Source organism: Rhea pennata, chromosome 3, assembly GCF_028389875.1.
Source record: "Rhea pennata isolate bPtePen1 chromosome 3, bPtePen1.pri, whole genome shotgun sequence".
Taxonomy (NCBI): domain Eukaryota; kingdom Metazoa; phylum Chordata; class Aves; order Rheiformes; family Rheidae; genus Rhea; species Rhea pennata.
The window spans coordinates 25,081,078-25,101,081 of NC_084665.1; the positions used below are offsets into that span (position 1 = coordinate 25,081,078).

Below are 20,004 nucleotides of genomic sequence, written 5' to 3' on the forward strand. Positions count from 1 at the left end.
GATTTTTGTAATTACAAAATACGGTGTTCATTTGAAAAGGAAACAATCCCTGTTTCCAAAGAGTGTCCGTGGAAGCCAGCTGATCTAGGTGACAAAAATAGTAATACCGGAATAACTAGACCATCAATTTTTCCCAGTTAAACTTTAACTTAAGTGCACCATTTTTAGCTTGCCATTTTCAAAGCTCAGATGCACAAAATAGCCATTTTAAAGTCCACAGCTGCATCTCTGCAGCCACAGAGGTCTTTGCTGCTACACTTAAACCATTTATGACACCCAGAGTTGCCAACATAAAGCCAGCCTGAGTATCTTTACAAAGATTTTACACTGTCTTATGTTCTACACTTTTAATTGTTTTAATTTTTAATCATTTCAAAATACCAGAAAAGCAGACATCAAAGATCTGAAATTTTCAATCCTAGGGGAAAAGGAGAAGGGCAAGGGAAGGGGAAGAGAGCTTAGCTTTTGATCTGAGGAATAACACTTCTTCTGCGTTGGTATATTCTGTGCCACTTGGCAACAGTGAATACAGCTGTGCTGACACAGACAGCTGTGTACATCAGTGTAGGAAGAGACCCATCAGACTAAGCAGCATGTGAAAATCACCCCTTGTATTAATTTTACTATTTAGACACTACAGATATATTCCTTTGACTTGTAAAACACAGTGTGCTGCACTATAAAGGGTACTGAACGCACTTTGAGCGGTGTTTCATTTCAACGGACTAAGAATTTTCATCAGAAGTCCTTGTACCTGCAAATGGGAACATGCTCCCTAGTGAGAACATCATATGGTACAGCATTGGATCAATCTAATTTTATGGGACCATGCACGTTTTATTATAGTTTATCGTATTGCGTGAATGCACTATACAGAGCAACGCACCTGTTCAGGCAGTCTAACAAGACCGATTTTCTGCAGATCCAGATGTAAAATGTTTTCAGAGCTTTATACCATCACTACAAATTTTTCAAGCTATGCAACTTCAATGTCTTTTATATGAAGGGTGTGTTAATTTAAACTGTTTAAAGATCCATTACAGCTACACATTTCGTAACTACAGTATACTATCACTTCAGACCCTGAGAAAAAAAGATACAACTTCACCCAAATCTGCTGTGCTGGGTCAGACCAACCAAAACGCAGCTGATGGCTACAACAGACAAGTAGCTGTTATTATGCCTCTGGTAGTAACCAAGAGCTAATTAGGAAAGGAATATCTATCAGGGCAAGTATGACAGTGACGCCTTCTCTTCACACATACTCCTAGTGCCTGACAAGCACAATTTTAGGGACTTTCTGAGTGCAAGGCTGCATCTGCATCATGGTGTTAATCTTGTTTTTGATGGATCACTTTATCATGAATTTGTCTAATTAATTTTCACACTGTGAGAAAGAGGTTCCAAAAAGTGAAGTAACACACTCAGCATTTTGCAATGCATGGGCAGTCATAACAAGCCTCTCAGTACAGTCACTTGTATTTTGGAACCCAAATTATTCTGCAGCAATGAGTTCTCCAATTTAATTCAGGACTGTGTGAAAAAGCACTTGTTTTCTGAGCTTCTCCTGTCCTTAATGGCAATTTTATAAAGTCCTTTTCTTATGAGTAACCTTTGTAGTCATTCCTTATTCATGTACTCCATGGGACTCATGATCCCATCAGCTGTCTCACTTCCAAACTGGAATAATGACTGAAGTCTTACTTATTAAATATTTATTAATAAATATATTCATCTATTTAAGTAAATCTATTGAATATTGTACATAAACAATTCCTTACTGCCAGTATTTCTTGTTGACCTTCTTTGTACCTATATTGATTTAAATATATATTTTAAACACAGTTTTAGTCATAAATGGTCAGATGATGGCTTCTTCATCATCTGTTTTAATAGGGTTCCAAACATGCACTAGCATACTTTCTCTTGTGCTATCCCATGCTCAGGAGGAGCTGCCCTTAAATATCAACAAAACTACCGCATTATATTCCTTCAAATTCTTCTGCAAGAGTCTTCCCTACCAACACAGACAACAGGCCTGAAAGTGGTAAGGTGATGGTATAGTGAAATCGATAATTCCATGTCACAAAATCTTTGAATGTTGCCTGAGATTTTGTGGGAGATAACTATATTTTAAAATCTTTGGATTAGAGATCGTCTTTTTTTCCAAGTTCAGTCAATCTTTTTTTCCAAGTTCAGTCAATGCCTATAACCAGATCTTCATCTAAGAGAATTCCTAAGCATAACAATAGAACAAAATAATATACAATACAATTCCTATCATACAAATGTTTCAGTGCACTGATTCCAGGGCAGTATTTCCCTTTTGACTACAATCACTGCACTGAAGTACCTCAAATATTGGATATTAACATTTCCTTGACTTGAAAGAAAACCCTGGGCTCACACAACTGGTTTCCACTAACTTCACTGAGGGCCAGGATCTCACCCTCAGTGTTTAAACAGCATGTTACTCATTGTCAGTGCTTAGTTAGATTTAATTTTTTCTGTCATTTTCTCAGTCTTCAGGTTTTTTTCTTAGCTGATGCCTTACTATCAAAATAAATATAACTATTTCATTTGTCACAAGTTTGGTATGGCTTTCTTTCCTTTCTTCATAATTTTTTTCTGTTGTCTGAGCCCTTTGGCTCATAACTTTTACGATAGCATTAAAAACTGTGCATACTTAATCCTGAAAATTAGAATCTTTGTGTAAAAAGTCTGTGTAATCCATGCATTTATTATCATAGAATCACATGTTAGCCTATAAATGCTTCACATAATTTTAATATGGAAATTTCTTGATTTTTAAAAAACTTACTTTACAGTAGGAAAAATGAGTGATAGCATTTGTGGCATTTTTTTAAAAAAATCCATATACATATAGCTAAAAATCAGATTCACTTCAACACTACAGAACCAGTCAGCATTAGAATAGGGATGTGGACGTTTCAATTCTTAAACTGTATAGATCATTTCCCTACATGCCTTATCTTCTCCCTATATATCCATCTGCTTGCTATTTGGAATTAAAATGACTGAGGACTGAGCAGAGGAGGGATCAGCCAGCACATGGCACCCCCTTCAAGGCCTCTATGTGCAATAATTTAAATAATAGTATTACACAAGTACAGTAAAAATAACAGTTTTTTAACCATCTGCTCTTCCTTAATTATCTTTCCAATGGCTAAATTGGAGGCTTTTTTTGAGGGTAAAGGGAACTGAGGTAAAATTTTCAAATATCTAACAATGTTAGAAACTTAATTCCCATTTTTTAAGTTATGTGGATACTTTGGTTACGTCTTTGACATGGATGTGAGCAGTGTTCAGGTCTTAACTTGCCTTACATCCAAGCTACCTGCATCTACCCTGCATTCAGGAACAAGCTTTAGGAAAGCTTCAGAGAAAAGGGGCCGAGACGTTTGAGCCCCATGCGGCCAGGCCAGGCACGACCTGTGTTATTTTCAAAACCAGGACCTGAACTGGTCAGACACATAAGCAGTGCATTCATGCCGCACTTTTCTGCTTGAAATCAGAGCACTGAGAACATGAGAGTGACAGCATAAAACCTCATTTTAATTGAGTGTCAGCTTTTCACTTCCTATATAATTTAAAAGCCCTTTCTGGTAAATACATTACACACTCATCCATTTTGTAGCATCCACCTGCCTGTGTTCAAACAGATACCTGTACACAGAGGCCATGCTGAGCTATCCTAACAGATCTTCACTGTCAAAATTGTAGACAAAACAGCCTTTCAAAACAGCAGAGTTATTTTGTGGAAACACAAGACAATTCTCTTAGGTCAGGGATTTCAATCTCTGGTCCTCTGGACCTGCAAGGAAGACGGTCAATGAAGATGACTGATAAAAGCAAGACTACGGGCAGCAAAGCTCCTTTCACTAAGCAGGGGTCCACAAAAGAAATATGGAGAGGTTTATGAACTGAAAAAGGGTAGCCGCTGGTAGTCACCCAGAACAGGGGCAGAACTGAGCATCTGCTGAACCAGTCATTCTCATTCTCCTCACCTTGTTTCACATTAGGCTCTGAATATTTGCTTTTGTACCTTGTTGTCCGCTGCAGTCACTTCACTTTTTTATGAGATGATGTAAAACAAGATTTCATTACTCTCAGCTTTTCTACGCAAAGATCAAAATAAAATCATTTTAAATGATGCTTCTGCTAAAATATAGAATGTGTTTTCTTCTGTTACCCATCTTGTCAGGAGTTAGCTCATCTTTCCTGGCAATACCTTAACAAGTGATGTCAAAAAGTCAGATATGCCTCAACTTTTTGGTTGTACTCAGCCCGCATTTTTCCGTTTGCTGTTCTGCTGCCATTTTGGCAGGGCACTCTCTCCTTCCACCTCCAAGTGCAATGACATGTCTCTCTATCTCAGCTTTGGTTTACAAGAAATGAAATCCTAGCTCAAGAGCTAGGCACACTGGGACGCTTCTAACTCTAAAGCAAACCACTTTCAAGCCTCCAAGAGCCCCCCTGTTTGAAACTTCCTGTTTCAAAAGGACTGCAATGATGTTTGTTTTATAATTCTGTGAACCTACCCATTTCTTTTTAGTTTGTATCATTTATGATTGTACCCCACACTGGAAACTAGTACCTAGTATTTCGAAGAACTCTTTCCACCCTACGTTCATAATCTGCTTGAATGAGAAGTACATAGAAAAATACTGAAATGCATTTCTATTTCTAAATATGCACGACAAACAGGCTACACAAATACATTTTATGTGTATATGTATTATATTTATATATGTATGTATACACATTTAGGGAAGAGGACCTTTCTTTGCTTCTTGAGATCTAAGACAGGAAGAATTATTCAGACAGCTGCTCAGGAAGATTAACTTAGTAATGAGTCATATCTACCACTCTTTCTAAAACAAAAGCTGTCATTCAGATACATTCAAGCGAGCTAGATTCCAGATCCTACAGAATGGTTCATCTGAAGTAAATATATCCTGCAAGAGCCCAAATACCAGTAGCAGCAAAAAGAGTAGGAATCCACACTGCTTGGACACAGAAGTGACAATGATAGTTGCAGAATATATTTATTATTCTGCAAAATCCTTACTGGCCTTATGCTCATGAAAAGTAGAGAGCGTGTGCTTGAGAAATTCCCTTTAGTTTAACTGCCATGAGGAAAACAACTATACAAAAGAGGGTTCTCATCAGCCAATGTTCCCAGGTGGGGAGGAGGTAGACAACAGAGTCCTCCCTCCAGGGGCCAGGTGTGGAGCCCAATGGACGAATCTAGCTGTTAAGAGGATAGTAGGAACTGCAGCAACCCGGAGCAAGCAATATACACGACGCAGGGACCTCAGCAGCCCATTTGGGTTTTAGTAGGTCGACCTAATCACAACAGCTTGTCATCTGTGTGGAGGACAGGATGGGGTAAGTTTATGAACGAGGCCCTTTAGAGAGGTCTTCTATTTAATAAATATTCTTCCACCTTACAGTGTTATGATCTGGGGACACAGGCAGAACTTGGGAGACTTTACTGTGGAATGAGACAACAGCTTATGAATTTTTATTTTTGACAAAAGTGAAGCACACAGAAAATACTAGGGTGAATGCTATACTTTCAGAAGCAACCAGAGAAAAAGAGAAACAGGAACTTATTTTCCTGTAAGTATATAGGATAGTATAGGATAAATATAAGTGCTATAAGTATATAGGACTACCTATATATTTAAAGATAAGAATATATAAATTCAAATGCTTTGATGGACAGAACCTTGCTAAGGACAGAGATATGCTCAGGGTAACAACCCAAACTACAATTTCTGCACTTCACATTTTAACTACTTCAAATATCATCCACTTCATGTGGTTTCCAAAGCATAATCAACAGGCAGCTCTACTACTGATATTTGCAATTTCTTATAAGCTTTATGTCTGAAATACAGCAGCATGGCTTTGAATGTTAAAAAACTGATGCAGTGGCATTTTGAATCTCAAGATAAATAAATCAAATATGCTGCAGTATCAATTTCTTTTATGCTGACCTGTCAATCTTTTCAAGGCTTCAAGGCTTATTAAGTACGAACACCTGCTGTTTGCAGACTAGGATCCAGATAAACACGAGATGCTTTTAGTTGGGTTTTGGGGAGGCTGGAAGGAGTTGCAAAAGGGAAGACTAGTAATATTTAGGGTCAAAATTGATGCACGTCAAACTCCTTTAAAAAAGTTCCTGCTCAGAAGATCTGTAGACTACAGCACACAGGACTGAGCATGCCTGTAATTGTTGTGATTCAAAGAATAAATAAAATCTCATCTAAATTTAATAAGCTTAGCTAATAAATTTCAAATTTGTATAAATAAATTTCAGATTATAGTCTCAACTTAAACAAAACCTCTGCGTCACTCTGTGATTTATTATCTCCAAAAACAATACAGCAAGCTTAAAAAGCTTCCAATCTTTAGGATAGAAATAAGGATTCACACTTCTTTATTTTAATAGTTTTCTTCATAATCTTTGAGGTTTCAGCTCAAGCAGCTTACTGGCTTCTGAGGATACAGCAGAATTACTTTCTTGTCACTAAGACAAGATTGTTCCAAAAAACGTTACAAAAAAAGACGTAAAATCAAATAGTGCAAGAGGTACAGCGTAATGTAAAATATATTCTCACTCTCTCTATATATAGAAAGTCAAATTAAAGTCAAATATTTTAAATAAGAAATTAATCATATAAGAAATCATGATGACATTTTGGAGCTGTAAGTTTGATGAAAGAAATGCTGTTCCCATGTCATCCGTAACTGTGTCAGGCTTTCCTCAAGAGACAAAGAAAACAACAACTTTAAAGTCTCATTCATAATCTAAAAGATGAATGGACAGATAAGGGAGAATACAACCAATGCAAATGTAAAATGAAAGCAGACATGGAACACGGCTATGCGGACCCCAGCACTGCAAGCCATTCTTCTCATGTTAACCACAAAGCCCATGCAGAACCCAACGAGATCAACTTGTTGGATCAAGGTCAGTTTAGCTAATCCTGGTAGTTCATTAATTCTTTTCTTTTGTTTTAAATGTAAGCATATTTTTGTAGGCATTCAGTTATCAGAAGAAGCCACATATTCTGAAAGGGGTTGAACTTAAAATTCTACAAAGTCCTTTGCTGCTGAGACAGTTTGGTTCAGCAGCCTGAAAACTCATTTAAATTTCAAAATGAAGGTTTTATAAGACAAAAGTTACCATGAACAGTACTTTGAACATATTAAAAGCTTGCGCTGTTTATTTTGATATTATTTTTCCACTTGTTAGGCTTTTCAGGATAAACATATTTGAAAGACATTTGCGCTAAAAGAACCAGAGATGAGATATGTATTGTTATTAAGTTTCAGTTTGTCTTTGTTTTAAATGTCTTTATTAGGTTTCACATTTAACTCACTAAAATAACAAAAATAATTCAGAGTAGTTTTCTGGGTCACTGTAGATTTTTAAATAATTTAACTGAAATTTCACTTATTTCCGACATTTTATGGTGATACATTAAATTACTTTCTTTTTGAGGATTAAAGGGTTTTTTTTTCTTTTTCATTTTGGTTTATACAAGTCAACATTAAAATAGGTAACTGCTGAGCCATGCCTAACTAGGTGATGTTTAAATAAAACATCTTCTCTTCTTTTAATCAGTTTTATGTTTGGTAGGAGGATAAACATTTGTCTTTCATTGTCAAACTGTACAATATTCAGATATCTCGAAAAAAACAGCACTCATGACATCCTTAACTCCTAAGAAGAATATGAGTTCTGTGGGAGAAAGGAAACTCACTTACCTCCTACTGAGGAAATGTGATGTATAAAACAGTAACAACAAGTTTACCAAGTAGTTGGAAATCATATTCAGTCAGGCTCACCTGTCCCCAGGAACAAACCCTTAACCCCAAGATATGTCATGAACTCAGCATGTACACACATGTATTTCATGGCTGTGTGCAGCACTGCATGAGATTGTACATGCAACCTGAACTTTAGTGATGTATCCTAAGGCCTCCAAACATTTGCTACGAGGCACAGGTGCATAAATGTGGCAGGGGATTTTTCTAGATGCTCTGCAATACACTTTGTGCATCTGAGTTTGGAAATTGTCTCCAACATCTTCAAATGTTTAGCAACAAGTTTACTACAGGGAACAATCACACACTAAAAGGTAACTAGAACTACACTGAAATAATTAGAGATACAAATTCCTAATTAGAGATTTTTTTCATTCTCTAATGCTTGTTATTTGTTTGTGTATAGCTAGATTAATTCCAGGTTTTTACCAGTTTCTGCCAACAAAAAGCTCTGTGGTGAGCAAAGAAACTCTTCCATGGGAGAGGTAAAGAATCCCTGGTGTCAACGAGGAACAGGTTTATATAATTTTTCTCATATACATATGATCCACATTGAACTACATTTACTCTTTCAGTCTGTTATCTAGCAATTTTGTTGTGTTGCATGGCAGGGCCAAGTTGAGAGCAAGCACAGAGAAACCAAAAACTATCTACAATAAACTGCCAAGAGTTCTTCTTCAAACCAAAGAAGAAATAGTAGCAAAGTCTCTGGTCACATCCCCTTACCCCCATACCCTGGCCTATTCATCCTTCACCAAACCACTGCTTTCTCATCTGTTAATAAAACTGAGGTGCTTTTAAGATCTTGCAATTGAAACTTTAAAAATCTCAGTTTAACATCAGACCATGCATGGCTTACTAATCTTGCTAGTATTTTCATGATCACAAACTTCCCTCCTGGGAAATTCACTTAGTTATAGATTGGCTGTGCACTGCCAACCTCAGCATTGCTGTGGACAGCACACAGTAATCCAGTTAATAGTGCTGTTAATATTGGCTTCAGGCTACAGTAAAAGGAGTTGGACTTGCCTTAAAAAAATGGCCTCTTCGGGGTACAGATACCTTGTGCATGACTTGTACATATTCTAAGTAGAGTACTAAACAGAAGTGCTCAGGAAAAATCAAAAAATGATATATTTGTAATCAAGTTCAGGGTCACACAGACCTGTTGTTCTTTTCAGACATATTTTCTTGTTAAAAAAGAAAAAAGTAACTGAAGTGGTTTGCACTGAAATTGCTCTTCAGCACTAAACCATGGAAGTCGTATAGAGAAGGTCACGAAGAGACCACCTCTTTGTCAACACACAAGCGATGCTGCTGGACTGGGTCAGTCTCCCAAAGTCGTAAGGAAAACCCAAGTCACGTCTCTGAGGCAGCTGAGGCTACCTGGCTGCCATCAGCAGACTCTTCTATTTCCTTAGCTATGTATGTTTTCTATATTGCACGGCAGCTCTCCACTGCCCCATGCTTCTTATGTATATAAAATATGTGAAGTATATAAAAGTTTAATACATTTGCCACTGAGTACACCTAGAGGAGCCACACATTCACATGGCAATGTGAAAATATATGGTTTCAGGAACTCAAAAGCCAGAAAGCTCTGTGTGCTGAAAAGTTGGCAGAAGTATATATTGTTGTGCCAGGAAGGTTTTGGGTTATTAATGAGGAAAAAGAAGGATGGAGAAGATGAGAGGAGAAAATTCCCACATATGCATTTATAGCAGCTGACAATTTTTTACATTGTCATCAGCTCTGTGGCATAGGGAAGATTTTAGTGAAGGAAATATAAACTATATGGCCTGTGTGGGCTGCTAAATACGTCCAGTTCATTCCACTTTTACAACTTTTTTTAAAGTTGAATTTGTACTTTCAAAATAGTCTTCCCGATTTTCTCACCTGACTAAGCCATCACTTGCTGTATTGCAGTTAAGTTCTGGATGCTCAAGACTGCTTGAGAATAAAGGTAAAATGGCCTTTAAAATCAAAAATTATGAAGACTAGAAGAGCCTTGCACTACAAGCAGCTCGAGCAATGACTATTACAAACCAGAGCCAAACCAGTTGCTGAATTCCCAGAACACTAAGCTTAAAAGGAAAACTTTATAATGAATTTCATTATAATTTGACAAGATAAATATGTGACTAAAGAGGACATTGTACTCTGTAAACTCTGTAATTTTCTTCATATACAGTAATCACTCCAGCTTCCTAGTACTCAAGTACATACTAATTTTCAACTTTACAGATTTCAGTATATTTTTAAGTATCATTTACTTTTTCCTCACACACACTATTTATTTCTATTCATACAGGCATTCAATCAAAACTGAAGAAACACTGGATTATATTGTACTAACAGTCAGACATAAGCCCAGAGAGACAAAACGTCCTCCGATAATTTAGTTCCTGTCACAAAGTGTTAAGTAAAGAAGAAATACGACCCAGTGGTTAGGGCAGCAGCCTAGACTTGGAAATACGGATTCAAGAGTCACGGACTTCCCATTCCACTTTGGGCCAGTCACTTAATCCCAGATCTTTTTACAACTTGGTGTCATGCACTGTCACTTATTCAGATAGAAGAAAGGCACCTAAATGCACTTGCAGGACCAGGCCCTGGCCTCAGTTCTCCATGCATAGGAGGAGGATAACAGCACCTGCCTGCCTTCGCGCCGCGGTGCTCTCTGTGCTGAGGCAGGACCTGATCAGCACCGCAGAGAAGTGGAACGCAACAGGGAGAAATTAAGTGTTTCATTCATCCCGGCAGCAAGCACCGTAAATTCTTCCCACAAGGGTCATCTCTCAATCACATGCTGGAAGGGACCGTGTCCCCCTCTGTGCTTTCTCAGCCTTTCTGGTCATGCCAAGGGAGCTAGCACAGAAGAGAACTAATTCTGATACGGGTATCTGTGCACCGCTAATTGTACTGAAACTGCCATTTCTTTTACACAGACCATCAAACAGGCATTGAATACTGATGAAGTGTTTTTTTTATTACCAGTCTGTGCTTCTGGGTAGGTAATCATAAACACTAAAATATCTAAGTACTCTAGAGCAAATTTCAACAGTTTCTGCCTTAAGGACCATCTCATAGAAGACGTAAGATAATAGTGCTTCAACAATTCTATTTTGATATTTACAAGCTCAGGGTCTGACCTAAAACTTTTAAGTGGTGAAATTTATACTAGATACAAGAGACTATTTTAATCAGAATGTGTGAATATATTTCTTTGAAAGTTTATCTCACATTCTGTTGGTAAAACCACTGAAACATTTATTACATAGCATCAAAACAGTTCACAGCAACACCACTTCCTCACACTTGCCTAGCCAGGACACATGGAGATATGAATTGCCTAATTGTCATGTTAAGGTTGCCACTTTCAGAACACTTGTTAGCAAAAAAAGAAATTCATAAGCTGCAAGAAATGTCCCTGCTTTGCCTTTAAAATTCAGAAGTAGTGTGCCATGAGGATATAATTTGGTAAATCAAAGCTCTGTGTTTAAAACTGTAATAAAGCAAGTGTCCTCTCCAATGTCATGCAAGATTGGGCTACACAGGTAAAAACAACTTCTAAATCCTCAGCCACATCTGCTATTAAAAAACACCTCCAGAAAGCTCTGCTGTCCCCTGCAGCTAACCCTTCTCCAGGGGCCACTCTATACGGGTGTCTGGACGTCCCCTTCTTCTCCCCCTTCCCTTCCCAGGCCCAGCTGACCCAGACGGCCCCATCACTCCCTGTAATGAAGGGACTGATCCTTGCCAACTCTTGGCTTTTGTTCCCACCTCTCATTTCACAGTTTTCTCCTCAGAATTGACGTTGTTCTGGCAGCACCTTGCTGTTCACTACAGGGCCACTGGACAGCCATAAGGGTACGGGAACACAAGATTTAAGTCTGAAAGGGCCTCATAAGGTTCTGGATCTAGGTTTATGCTACTGCAAATAAATATTTCCTATGGTTCTGAGCCAGATGATCTGCAAGCATAAAGTCATGTTCATAGGAGCACACTGATTCACAGCAGTCGTGGATGTGCCTTTGAGAAGTGGGGAAAATTGAGATTTAACACCAAAATAGTAAGTGCACAGTACTTTCCTGCACTTAAAACAAAATCAATAAAAAGAAACATACAACTGGAAGGAAAGCTACCTTGATACAACCACTGTAAATTAGAACTCCTTTAAGGCAAAGGATGGTGTATTTCTTCTTCAGAATTAGACTTTTCAAATATTGACAGGCCTAGTAAGGCACAATCAATATATCAGTTCCTTTGCAAACTATTAATTATATATATTGCTGATGAATAATCATTTAATTAGCATAATGGGAGGCTTCAAAGAAAAGACTGTCTATTGAGCGTACTAGACCTAAAAATAGCAATTGCTTTTCAACCCCGTGGCTCTCTACGAAAACGCTATGGCTCAGCCTCTGGTCTTAAGGTAACACCATGCTGGTTGGCCAACACAGAGCTTTGCTAATACGGTACTGTCCCCTTTATCGCAACAGCGTTGCCATACGTAATATGATCCATTAAGGCATGGTGAGAAGGTAGGTTTTTGTGTGGATTACCTGAATGAGTTCATCAAGCTCTGTTGCATTCACACAGGAATGCTGAGATACAAACGTCTGCTTCTGAATCACAATGGTGGTTCTCTGGGAGGTTTCATAAGGCTGCTCCAGGGCTTTAAATACTGTTGCTCCAATTATTAAATACACAACTACCACCAGAAAAATTGTTGAGACTGTCTTCCATTTCATAACATTAATAGCTGTGTCACTTTCCTCCCGTGAAGAGAGCACGGTAGGCTTGGTAGAAAATGATAATCTTGGTTTGGAGTTCTGAGTGGCCGATTTAGGATCCAGCAAGTCAGGTGCCGCCACTAATAAAACAGAAAAAGAAAGTTAATTTTTACAGTTATAGTCAATTTCTTTAGCTGAACTTTCTTCTTGCCAGAACATTAAAGAAATTCTATTATTTCAAACTAGAACTCTGAAATAGTTGAACCTTTCTCATATATCCCATGTTAAGTTACAACAAAACTGCTGTTCTTAGTATTACCCATTTCATATATATATATATACACACATATATGTATGTATGTATTTGTGTACATACACACACACACATTTGCAACAGTTACAGAAAATGTTTGTCCCCTTATATTCTACCACTTCCAAAATGCAGGATGCTGTTGCATTTCTTTGAATTAGTACACAGCGGCATTTTGCTGCAGAGATTCTTTACATCCTCTGCTGTCTAAAGCACTGCTAACCAGCCTTCCTGCTGTATTTTACCTCAGCATTACCCAAGCAGCAGAAAACCACAGATCTTCCTTTCCCTCGGCTATTTTGTGTCCCATACTCCAACAAACGTTCCCTTAGAACAGTTACATGATCACTTCCAAATTCCCCATGCACAACCATAAAACATACATTGTTCATCATACCAGTCTTACAGTGTTAACTGCATATTGATTAAACCTTTCAGAAAATACCAGTAAAACATATGTGTACTTACTGGAAAAGTCACCTATTTGTTAAAGCATGTATTTTTATTTACAGTGACAAAAAACCCACAGGTTAGGAAAAGAGCAGCTGAGTGTGTTATCAAGTATCTCAATAACTCATGTGATTACCAGCAACTACAGGAGTACTAAAAAAAATCCACCACATCAAGTGCAGGTAAAGGTCTCCTGTGGGAAGATGGCCACAGCACTGACTGCACAAGCGATATTTAAATTGCTTTGAATTACAAGTGTATTCTGAATGGACACAACACCGCTCTCAGCTGTTGGTGGGAAAAGGCAGCATCTAAACCTAGAGGAAAGTGTCCCCCCACCCCGGATCTAGGGCAGCAGGACATGGCCTAAGGCAAGGGCGGAGGTGGCATGTCCACCTGGCACTGTCACCTCCTGGGCACCCTCTGGCCCCAACCCGGAGGTGCAGGAGCCAGCACGGGAAAGGTGGGGAACGGGGAACCAGTAGGGACCCAGCACCCCACACGACCCACACGCATACCCCACACCCTGCACACACCACACAGCCTGGGCACCCCATGCAACCCACACACACACCCCACAGGCTGGGCACCCCACATGACCCACACGCACACCCCACACCCTGCACACCCCACACAGCCTGGGCACCCCACACGACCGACATGCGCACCCCACAGGCTGGGCACCCCATGCAACCCACACACAGACCACACAGTCTGGGCACACCCCACAGGCTGGGCACCCCACAGGACCCACACACAGAACACACAGTCTGGGCACCCCACACAGCCTGGGCACCCCACATGACCCACACACGACCCCCACACACCACATAGCCTGGGCATCCCACACAACCCACACGCACACTCCACACCCTGTGCACACCCCACAGCCTGGGCACCCCATGCAACCCACACACACACCCCACAGGCTGGGCACCCCACACGACCCACACGCACACCCCACGCCCTGTGCACACCCCACAGCCTGGGCACCCCACATGTCGCCCACACACACGCTATACGTTGCACAAACCACACAGTCTAGGAACCCCATGCATCCCACACACACACCCCACACCTCGTGCACACCACACAGCTTGGGCACCCCACACGACCCACACGCACACCCCACACCCTGTGCACACCCCACAGCCTGGGCACCCCACACATCCCCCCCACACACACACCCCACGCCCTGTGCACACCCCACACCCTGCGCACCCCACACATCCCACACGCACACCCCACACCCTGCGCACCCCACACAGCCCGGGCACGCCATACACCCCACACTCCTCTCGCCCCCCGCCCCACAGCCCGCTCCCGCTGCGCGCCGCCGCAGCCCCCGCACCCTGCCGTACCGGGCCGCCGCGGGCAGGCGCCCCCCGGCCGCGCCGCCCCCGGCCCGCCGAGCCCGCAGGCCGGCGGCGGCGGCGCGGGGGCCCCACGGCCCGGCCCCGCCGAGGGTGCCGCCCGCCGGCGCGGACGGGCAGCGCCGCGGCGGCTGCCGGCGGCGAACAAAGGACCGGGCGCCGGGCGCCGGGCACCGGGCACCGGCCCCGCGGGATGCTGCGGCCGGGGCGGCGGCGCGGGGAGGCGCGCGGGGAGCGCGGGCCGCCCGCGCGCGCGGAGCCGCGGCGCGGGGAAAGCGCGGAGCATGCAGCATTCAGGCAGGCGGGGCGGCACGCCATTGTGCTCGTACTCACTTCTTATTTACCGGCCCGGTGCCCTCTCCTCGCTCCACGGGCAGGCATTTTTTCAGGGCTTGGGAAGATACAGTTTGACCAGATTAAAAAGAAAAGGAAAAAAAAAAAAAAAAAAAAAAAAAAACGAGGCGGCTGATGGATGGGTCTGGAGGAGAGGGAGAGGCAGGGGCTGGCGGCGCGGATCCCGCGGGCTCCCCCCGGCCCCGGGGCGTGCGAGGTGCCTCACATCGCGCATCGCGCATCGCACATCGCCGCGCGTGTGCGTGTGTGTGTGTGTGTGTGTGTGTGCGTGTACGCGCGCGCGTGTGCGCCCGTGCCCGCGGCGCTGCGCTGCGCTGCGCTGCGCTGCGCGGGGCGTGCGGAGCAGCTCGAGCCCCGCGATCCCTTTTGTGGGGCGGCGGGCGGCAGCGCCGCCGCGCTCCCCCCACCCTCCTCCCGCCCCGCCGCTCCCCGCCGCCGCCCGCGCTGCCCGGCGGCGCTGCGCGCCCCTCCGCGGCGCCGGGTGCGCGCCCCTCTGCGGAGCGGCCGGGCCGGGCGGCGGGCGGATGCCGCCGGAAGAAAAACGGGGAAGGAGGGGGCCGCGGGGAGGCGGACAGGTACCTGCGGAGAGAAAGGTCTCGCCTCGGGAGCACCGCGGAGCGAGGCAGGATGGAGGACAGGGCACCGGCCGCCCCGCCGGCGAGGCGGGACCCGCCGGCGGTCCTCGCTGCGGCCCCGAGCGCGGCGGCCCTGCCAGAGCCTCCCGGTGAACTTTTGAACTAGACGAAACGTCCCCGCCGCAGCAGCGAGACACCCCGGGAGACGTGAGCCCTCGGCCGGGGGACGCGCGGCGGAGCCTCGCCGGGGCGACGGCACGCGGGGCTGGAGAGCAAACCTGCCTCGTCCTTCTCTTGCAACCCCTTCGCTCGGCTCCCGGTATTTCGCTGCAAGGAGTTAACTAGGTGGGACCTAGGAGTCAGGGCTGGCAGCCGCTCTCCTGTCACGCACGCTGCCAGCGGACTGCCTCCTTCCATTTTACTCTGATAGATATATCAGAAATGCTGCTTAAACTGTGGTTTCTCCCACTAAGAAGCCTGAAATTATTTTTGTTATTTCTGCCACGGGCTAAATCCTTGATTTCGCGGTCATCTATCACATGTGACATTATCCATGGGTCAGTTGTTCACACTAAGGTGGTTAACATCTAGAGTCACCTACAAGATAGAGAAGTGTTTACCATTAGAAACCAAAACCTGTTTCCACTACTCTCTAAAATGTCTCAGCAAACACATTAAAAATTAATCATCATAATAAATGGGTATTAGTCACAAGTATTTAAAACCAGAGGCTATATAGACAAACAAAACATAAAATAGCCAGTCAGTCGTTCTTTGGATGTTTGGTGGGCTATAGTCCTGCTCAAATCAGCAACACTATCGGCAAACATTTTAGAAATCACTTATTTTAACACTTCTCCATATCAACGTGACATAATACAAATGCGTGTGATACTGAGTTCCTTGGGACTCCCATTTCAGCGACATCAATCACGCTCGTCTTCTCTAGCGTGTTCACGTCTCTGCAGGCTTGGAGTATGGCAGCAAGCCTCATCTGCTATTTCAGTTTGAGCTCTCGCCTATCGCTCCCCATCACCGCGAACCACCAACAGTTGTTGAGTAACAAGAGACGTTGGGCCCAGTCCAACAAATCTTTTTGCAAGTAGTCTTCCAGTCACACGGTCAACTTCACTGACGTAGTCCCTATCCTCAAACGACAAGAAAAATGACATGCCCAATTCTGTGAACTGATATTCCCTTGCTCAAGCAGTGGCAGGAGCAGGCCCTATGATACTTGAAGGTAAAGATTCTCAATGCTGGAACATTTTATACGTAAAAGACCACTATCTTTCTCTCCCGAAAGGTTTGCCACTCATAAGCCTATGTAGAAAGTCTGCTCCTATCTCACAGAAAAGAATCATTTCATACAATTTTTTCCAATATCCTATGGGAAAACAAGCATGACAACTTTCTTCCATGCTGAGTTGTGTCCATATAAAACATTGTAGAAAATAGTCTTTCCTTATACATGCCTTTCTTTAGCAATCTAAATATTTGGGATATGATTTTAGTTTTTTTTCTTGAGCAGAGGAGTTATTATTAAATGCTGAAACAGAATCAAGCTTATTGCCTGCAATTTGAAATCACTGGGAAGCCTTCCAAAAGCTTCAGCAGAGTTTGGATCTGGTCTTGAATTTAGGCATTCCATCAAACAGGTATGCTCCGTTTTGAGCAGTGGAGGAGATCTACTCTAGAGATGACTGCATTCGTTCCCTTACTCTAAGAGCTGGAAAGCTGTCTCTGTGAAATTAATTATCTCATAGCTTATCTAGTAAGTATCTTAAAATTTTTTCTACTTTTAATTGGCTGGTATTTTCCACCTATTGTGATACCATGCTCAACTGGAGCTTATTGTGTACTTAAAATGGATTTTAGCTATGCATTCTCAGTTTTAACACAGATATAAACTCTAGCTATGATATGTTTTTATGATAGGCATCTGGAAATCCAGTGAGGAAAACAACATTTCTTTTTGTGGTATACAACAAAAACTATTGTGTATAGCAACTCATATTTTCTTAAGGCCCTGTATAGCACCAGCATTTATTCCATAGAGTCATGCCCTCCAATATTTTTATTGTAACGTACACCACACATTGTTTGAATATTGTGTGTGACTATTTTGCCCTCAAATTTGGAACTGACATTTGAACAGTTTGAAGTGTCAGGACTGTAACAGTCCTGAACTTTACTAAACAAACACACTCAAATGCAGCATATCATTGACAAAACATACCACCAACCAACATGGGCAGGATTAAATAAGAAGAGGGGTTGCAGCACAGAACTTCAACCGTCCAAGCAAACGGGCTTGCTGCTGAGCCAAAGGGAATCTGAACAAACTAAAAAAAAATCTTAAATGCTTATAATAATATAATAGCTAAGTATATACCAGTTTGCTTCTTTCATGCTAACAAAAGAGAGAAAAACTCTCAAAGTACTGAAGTGCCAAATGCTGTCTAAAAATGTAGTGGCATTAGTTTGGGATGGCCACATTACTCACAGACAGTGGCTGCTGGAAGCTGCTCAACTCTTTGAAATGTGAAAGTAGGCCCAGCAGAGAGAGACAGGCACGCAGCACGCAGAGGAAGAAGTCAAAGTTACACGATAAACATAGCAATCACATATTCCTGCACATAACAGCTGTAGATGTTCTAAACATAGATTTGATAGCACAGGAGAACACTTGTGAGGAAAAGGTTATTCCAGGAAAATTCTGCCCTAGAAAGACTACTTGAAAAAGACTCACGTAAAAAAATACCTTTCTATGTCACTAACGCGTTCTTTTCCTTTTTTCAGTTGCAGGAGCCATGCGCTCCCGGAAAGGTCACGAAGAGCACGTTCGTTGTGGGTGCGGTAAGGCACGTGCTCAGCCTCCTTGCCACTGTGTGCAGCAAATTCTTTTCTCCCTTACCCAGCTACCTAATAGGAGGCATAACAAGAGCCAGCTTTCTTTATTCTTGTTTAGTCACCACTGATTTCTACATGCCCAAGAGACTATTAGGGCAGGAGTGCCAGTGAGGACATTTCCCCCGCCGCCACCACCTATTCCGAAAGCAAGATAAAATCTGGGTTTCCTCGCAGAAGCGCAGCTCCCCTTAACTGCTGCAGCCAGGAAAGCAAAAACGGGCAAAGAGTCAGTTAAGGATCAGAGTATGCTCAGGCACATGTGGCGTTATTTAGGCCCTATTTTCCTCCGTTAGATGCTGTGGGAATGGGGGACTCTACCACCCTTCTGCAGTCTACTGAGGATTTGCGTTTGGCTTTCCTGAATACGCTCAAGCATACAAGTACTCCACTGGCTTCAACGCACTATTCACACTCTTCAAACATGCACGTATTTGAAGTGCATCAGGGAACCAGAGCTTTGGATCAAGCGATGTACTGCTATAGGCTTCGGCCTTGTTGCAGATGCACCTTCCTCCCTTATAACGGTAATGATACTTGTGTCTGTGACGTGAGAGCACAAAACCTTTGAAATACAGCCTGCCTCTTTTCAAAGTGGGCCAAGTCATAGACTCTATTAATGTCAAGGATAAACCTTCACTGTAGTTGAGTTTCATTACTACAGAGTTCAGCAGAAATACTACTAGACTTATTAACTAAGTTAATTTCAAGGCTCATTTTACTTACTCATTTGGACTTACAAATGACTCTCTTGACTTCTTTGGAGATGTTAAGAGACCTCCGTCAGTCCTGTATAGATAACTATGACATTAAGGCCACACCACCTTACTATATTCTGCCATGAAGCCATTAGTCATATCCTGCTGTGGGAATTTACTCTAAGCGAGAAACTAATGGCACAGAGCCTGCTTCTCCTTTGAGCACATGAGAAGACAGGCCACGCACAGAGGTGTCGGCGGCGCTGAGGACACGGCGCTGTCCAGGGTGATCGGGCTCAAACTGGTCAAACTGTGCTCTCCCCTCCCAGCACTAGCGCGAGCGGCCAGGGAGGAGGCAATGGGCACAGCAAGGTGGTGTTCAGCCTTCGTTTACCTCCAAAAACTGCAAAGCCTTCTAGCTCTAAAGCCTGTATGTCAGAGGACAGGGAATTTCACATCCCACTCTCAGCCTACCTGACAGGTGAACGGTGCAGGTCAGATCTTGGCTGGCCTCACACTTTATACTCTTTATGTGGCTTTTAATGTTTCATTCCCTTAACTCTTCCCCCTTCTCACACATACATACACAAACTAGAATGAACCTGTGGTAAGACTATTAATTACGCGGTAAGAGACTTCTTGTACTACTACTGCATCCATCGGTCTCCAACATTTAAAAATATATGTGATCATTTTAATTGACATTTTTAAATGAGTTAAACACTGTGTGGTACAAAT

At 42.7% G+C, this 20,004-nt stretch overlaps 1 protein-coding gene across 1 annotated transcript in view; it reads right to left on the reverse strand.

The window, feature by feature from the left end:
• The window catches only part of KCNK2 (potassium two pore domain channel subfamily K member 2), a gene marked incomplete at its 5' end in the record, with an annotated part of 73,218 nt that extends 60,475 nt beyond the window's left edge, over nt 1–12,743 (reverse strand). Inside the window, one exon of the mRNA XM_062573567.1 lies at nt 12,429–12,743. Within this exon, the coding sequence (XP_062429551.1) occupies nt 12,429–12,743 (315 nt within the window). The remainder of the gene's footprint in view (nt 1–12,428) is intronic.
• Nucleotides 12,744–20,004: the final 7,261 nt, after the last annotated feature.